This window comes from Adiantum capillus-veneris, chromosome 24 (assembly GCF_014529385.1).
Source record: "Adiantum capillus-veneris isolate H3 chromosome 24, ASM1452938v2, whole genome shotgun sequence".
NCBI classification, from domain to species: Eukaryota; Viridiplantae; Streptophyta; class Polypodiopsida; order Polypodiales; family Pteridaceae; genus Adiantum; species Adiantum capillus-veneris.
In genome coordinates, this window is record NC_140954.1 from 83,800,705 (window position 1) to 83,806,986 (window position 6,282).

The window sequence follows — 6,282 nt, forward strand, 5'->3', positions numbered from 1 at the left end:
ACTTAGATTTATTTAGGTTTACCCACACACACACACACACACACACACACACACACAAGAAGAAGAGAGTTTTAACGTCGTAGGAAACTATCCCAAAAGACGTTAAAGAGTAGGTTAGATGTAGACTTACGTTAAATTAGATTTAGGTTTATTTTTAGTTAGATTTACGTTTATTTAGATTTACGCTTATTTACATTAGATCGAGTCCATGCAAGAATTACTTACGGTTTAGGGTTTAGAGTTATACGAACAGTGAAAAGATCTACTGTGAAAAGATGTTAAGATGCTGTGAAGTGCTACAGCTAGAGAAGAGGCAAAGGGGTTTTGTCCACTACATGCAGTATCATGTAGACGTGGGTGTGTAGATTTCTTGTACCCACAAATATAGGTATTGACCAATAAAGACGAGATTATAACCCGGTGGTTCTGATCTCCGTGCACCTCTAGACCGAGGTGTGCGGGGATTGGACATGACTAGAGAATGTGAGGTAAAGAGAGAGAGAGAGAGAGAGAGAGAGAGAGAGAGAGAGAGAGAGAGAGAGAGAGAGAGAGAGAGAGATAAGACGAAGAAGGCCAATAGAATATTAAATTTTTTGTCCAGGTTATAAGTTTTTTATCCTCATTATGAGTAGTGACGAGGATGTGGGACCGTCCAACCGAAACACCTATCTCTCAACGAGGGTCTTATGTCCTTGTAATCAATGCAAGCATGCTGTGCGACGGACAAGACGTGTTTCTTTGCAGCACGTTCGCGAATTTGGCGAGTTCGATCCATCTATTATAGATCGAGTTGTTGCCAATTATAACTCGTCGGACTCTGACGCTGGCCAACAAGCAGCAATCTTGCAACCCAATAGACGTGTTCGCAGGCGCTTTGGTCAAGCAGCATATGTGAGGCCACAAGATGTAGCCTCTGACAGCTCGGGGGATGATCATGCAGAGCACATTCCCAACGAGGCAATGTTTGAGCCCGAGATTGATGAAATGATCGAGACGATCATGGATTCAGAAAGGCTTATCTATGATGATATGAAAAGTGAAGCCGATACGCCATTGTATAATGGAGCACGTATGTTTAGATTGAAAGCACTGCTGGTTCTTCTGAACATGCAAGCAAAGTTTGGATGGAGTGACACTAGCGTCACAGCGCTTTTCAGGTGATCTATTACAATTAGTTTACTTTAATAAAACTCTAAATGTATAATGATCTGATAGATTTTTACACGACTGTATCATATTTTTATGTTGTGTAGATTGCTGAAAGAGCACATACTACCAGCTGACAATGTGATGCCAGATTCCCGAGATGAAGCAAGAAAGATTTTGCGAAACTTGGGGATGGATTACAATTCTATCCACGCTTGTCCTAATGACTGCATTCTTTTCAGAGGGGAATACATAGACATGGAGAAGTGTCCGAAATGTGATTCCGAAAGATATCGAGTAGATCTCCACGGGATAAAAATTCCACAAAAGGTTTTGCGACATTTCCCTCTGCTTCCTAGCATCAAGCATTTCTTCGAATGTAAGTCCATGGCCGCCCTAGCATCATGGCATGAGGAGAATAAATCTTCGGATGGTGTGCTACGAATTCCTACAGATTGCGTAGCGTGGAAACATATAGATGGAACATGGTCGGATTTTGCCAGGGAAGCTCAAAATTTGCGTTTAGGCCTAGCTATGGATGGCGTAAATCCATTTGGTCAAAGATCAACATCTTACAGTGTATGGCCCGTTGTCATCGTCAACTACAACATTCCCCCGTGGTTGACTACGAAGAAGGGGCACCTATGGCTAAGCTTGATTGTGCCAGGGCGATATAAAGTGGGGAATATGGATGTGTATCTTCGTCCACTATTGGAAGAGCTACAACAATTGTGGATTGGCATAGAGGTGGTGGATATGAGCCGACACACAGGACGACGGAATGCTTTGATCAGAGGCATTCTAATGTGGACCATGCATGACTATCCCGGGCTAACAGAATGCTCAGGTGATCTATTGGCACTCCTCACTCAGACACTGTAAATCTTGTTTTTTCCCATAGTTGATCTATTATCATGTGTATACATGCAGGGCTTCAAACAAGCGGATACAGAGCATGTGTCACATGTGGACCTAGACTGAATGCACGTAGGGCACCCTCACTGAAGAAGCAAATCTACGAAGGTCATCAAGCGTATCTTCCAGAGAATCATGTGTTACGCGAAGACTTTTTGGCAAGAGAACCACCAAGGATAACTGCACAAGCATGGTTAGAGCAGAAGGAGATGTGCGATGACGGATTGCCTCCAGGGATGAAGAGACTATCTCTATGGTACGAGTTACCATACTGGCCCCGACTCATGATCAATCACTTGCTCGATCCAATGCACATATTCAAGAATGTGGGTAATCTACTATGGGACCATCTGACCGGCAAGAAAGATACTTTGGGAGCCAGAGTTGACCTTAGAAATGTGGATCGTATGGAGCAATATTGGCCGCAAACAGCGTCTGATGGATCGATAAAACTCCCTAAAGCACCATGGATTTTCACAGGAGCCCAAGAACGCAAAGTAAAAGAGACCATTCGATCTTTGCGGACCCCCACTAGCGTAATGCACTCGCTCCCAACGTGTTTTACTAAAGAAGGAAAGCTTACCGGTTTGAAGTCACACGATTGGCATAAAATGTGTCAGGTACGTTCATAGTGGACTTTAATATCATTGCATAAAATATGGACTTTAATATCATTGCTGCACATACTTTACAGTTTATTTTACCGGTTGCCATTGAGGGATGTTTGTCTCTCGACATCCGTAACACAATCTACAAACTTGCAAAGCTGGTGCAATGGATCTCACAAAAGGAGATCAACGTAGACTCCATACCATTCGCCAAACTAAATGCTGCGGAGCTTGTGTGCATGTTTGAGAAACATTTTCCTACTACAATGCTAACCACTCAGGTGCATCTTCTTGTTCACATAGTTGATGAGGGGGAAATAGCTGGCACAGTTCATTCCAGATGGATGTTCTTCTTAGAGCGTTTCATGAAAACGCTTAAGGGATATGTGCGTCAAAAGGCACGTCCGGAGGGTAGCATGGCAGAAGGTTGGTTGGTATCAGAGTCCCTAGTGTACATTGGAGAGTGGCTAGACGGATTTGATAAATCCCGGGACACGCTATGGCGAACCATAGATGATGAGCGCATATCTGGGATTGTCATGTGCAATCTCGGTGTTGAGAAGAAGATGACGGAAGATCTAGAGGCTAAAATCAACCGATTTTGCATGCTTCACAATCCAGTGATGCAAAAGTGGATTTCACAATATGAGGATGCAAAGCAAGAGCGACAAAGGGCACGAATCGAGTGGAGACGGGGAAGACGACCACCGATGCACTATCCAGCGGTTTTGGAGAGCCTACCAACCTTCATGAGCTTAAGATGGTTGCACAACCAATTGAAAAGCGCACAACAATGCGGTGACGAAGTGACTGAAGAAGAGTGGGAGTACTCTCGGGGTTGCGCGACCAAGGTAAGTTTGCAATGTACGACTAGCAAGTGACTTTATTTATAAACGTTTAAACGGCCACTCATAATCTTTGTTCGTTGTAGTATAAGTCATACACAGCAGCATGGTCTAAAGGTCGACATTTTAGGGTGGAATGAATCGACAAAAAGCGTTTTACTCAAGATTGTGGAATCATGGCAAAATTTAAACAGTCTAGTCGACGACGTTCCTCTGATGCAGATCCTGTGGTGGCGGAACTCACTTACTTCGACACGCTGCAAGAGATTTTGAGGATCGATTACAGAGGATTTTTTGTCGACTTGTTCGACGTGCAATGGTTCAAGATAATCATGGAGGGTCGCAACGCTACTGTGCGTAGAGGAGAGTCTGATTTTCTTGAGGTGGATTCTATTAAGAAATGGACTGACCTAAGAGACACTTTCGTACTACCCGAGCATTGTGAACAAGTAAGTATGTAAATAGTTAACATCCCCCTTTTACAAGTTATGTGCTTGAAAGCTCTCATGTAAGTTATGTGGCTCTGGCAGGTAATATTTCATCCTACAAAGTCTACATCAAACTGGTGGTACGTCATAGAGGTAGCCCCTCGTAGTGCAAGAACGTATGAAGGCTATCATGTGCCAATGACAACGACATCAATGGAGGAGATCAGCGAAGATGCTCAATCAGAAGCCGCTGCGGTGGTGCCAGACGAGCATCAAGATGCTACTACTCTATATGGGGTGCATGCAGAGGAGCTACAAAATGAAACAGAGGATATGTGTTTAAACGGAGAGCTCTATATAGATATAGGAAGTTATGCTTAGTTATGCGAGGATGAGAGAGAGATCTCTTAAAGCCACAAATATTGTATTTGAACAATGTTGCTCCGTGTTGTAAAAGCTCTGCCTCTCTAAGTACCTTCCATGGTGTATAACGCTCTTTTCTACTCGCGCTCACATCTTTTGATTGAAAATTCTGAGTTTTCGACTTGCCTCTTCTATCACTCAATTCATTGCGTCATTGTATTTATATGCGTCATTACGTCATTGTATTTAATGGTCTTTGCGTCATTGTCTACTCTATTCATTCAATATTAAGTTTAAATATTCGTGTGTTTAATGCAGGTATGGATGATGAGGAGTTTCTTTCTTCTTTGTCACCGCAGCAGAGACAGTGGTACGTGGAGCGTCATCGCTCTGGCGCATCATCGCGCGTTCCTACTCCATCCGCATCTCCCTCTCTTTCGGAGCATTCGGCGCGCTCCGAAGCTTCGGCGTCGACGAGACGAGCTTCACACTCATCTAGACACCGGCGCTCTAGTGGTGGCGGTGGCGGTTGTTGTGGGGATTCCGCCACCGATGCCTCCACACCGCCTCGTGTTCGACGAGGCTCTTTACCCTCCCCTTCTTTGTCCGCCCCCACACCAGCCACAGCATCGCCATCTACGCCAGGTTTTGCACGACTGACTGTTCCTAGAAGCTACACACCTCTACCTACTCCGCCAGGAGCCACCCCACTCGACACTCCTCGCTTCGGGGCCCAGACGCCGGTGGAGACACCTGACGTCCGTACCCCCATCGACACGCCGCTAGAGACCCCTGCCGGGACACCCAGGTTCACGCGTCACCGGCCAGAGGGCTTGCCTTACTCCGTCGACATCAGCGGCGGCATCACCATGGATGATGACGGCAAGAAGGTGATCTCGCGCATGCGTGGTCTTTGCTCTCAGCTGTTTAGACACTACATACTAAACAAATGGAGTGAAGTACCAAGTGATTTAAAAAACAGAGTCATCAGCATACTTCATGATGAGTTTCCCGTTCCAACACGGGATCAGCGCTTCAATGAAGACCTGATGAAGATTCGAATGCGCGAATACTGCAAACACAAGCGTTCCGAAGTGCAAAAAGAAATCAAGAATGGGTGGAACAGGCCAGATTGGCTGGCCAAAGAAGATTGGAAGAATGCGAAGAAAGCAGCGCGTGAGAATCCCGACAAGTGGAAGCAACAAAAGGATGCAGCCAGAGCGCGAGTAGAGGCAGGGAGCTCGCACCACTTGGGGAGCGGTGGATGGGCATCATTTGAGGCCGATTTTGTAAGTGTTTTCACATTGCTCTTTATGTTCGATAGTTTAGGGTTTATGAGTTTTTTAATTCTAACATAATGAAATCTTTGTATGTTTTGACAGTGGTCGATGACAGGACGTGATCCCACGTACGAGCGCGAGTACGCAGGCAGGAAGGGCTTAAACGCCCTGATGGACATTCTCAGTTCTCGCGGCGGCATGGTTAGTATTAGGGTTTACTCTTTTTTATTTTTTGTATTGTTTTATAAATGTCGTTATATGTTTATACCTACTGAAAGCTGTCTTATTGTCTTTTTTTGCAGAATCCGACAGATACGCCGCTTGGACGCGATGAGACGTCTGACTAGACGACGTCAGTTTAGCCGTAGCTAGATAGCATTAGTTTAGGGTTTCTCATAGCTTATGTATCATGTGACGGATTTTATACGTCTTTTTGAACCATGTATATTATTACATTTGTCACTGCAGTTCCTTTTGCCAATCAATTCTTTATGCCTATGATGTTGTACAATTGTCATTATTACATTTGCCAATCAATTCATTTTGCCTATGATGTGTACAATTGTCAATTTTGCAAACAATGCGTCTTGTGGGTGACTATTTTGGGTCTATTATCTACCCTTGCATTTTTTTTTAAAAGTGAATCAAGTACAATATGGTTGATGGGTGGCAGGGCATTCAATGCCCTGCCACCAAA

The 6,282-nt window shown here is 44.5% G+C and overlaps 1 protein-coding gene across 1 annotated transcript in view; it reads left to right on the plus strand.

The window, feature by feature from the left end:
• LOC147426688 (uncharacterized) overlaps positions 1 to 6,070 on the plus strand; it is a 12,847-nt gene extending 6,777 nt beyond the window's left edge. Inside the window, exons 2-4 of the mRNA XM_086498230.1 lie at positions 4,624 to 5,594; positions 5,688 to 5,786; positions 5,888 to 6,070. Of these exons, the coding sequence (XP_086354356.1) occupies positions 4,624 to 5,594; positions 5,688 to 5,786; positions 5,888 to 5,932 (1,115 nt within the window). The 3' untranslated portion in view covers positions 5,933 to 6,070. The remainder of the gene's footprint in view (positions 1 to 4,623; positions 5,595 to 5,687; positions 5,787 to 5,887) is intronic.
• The last annotated feature ends 212 nt before the right edge of the window (positions 6,071 to 6,282 follow it).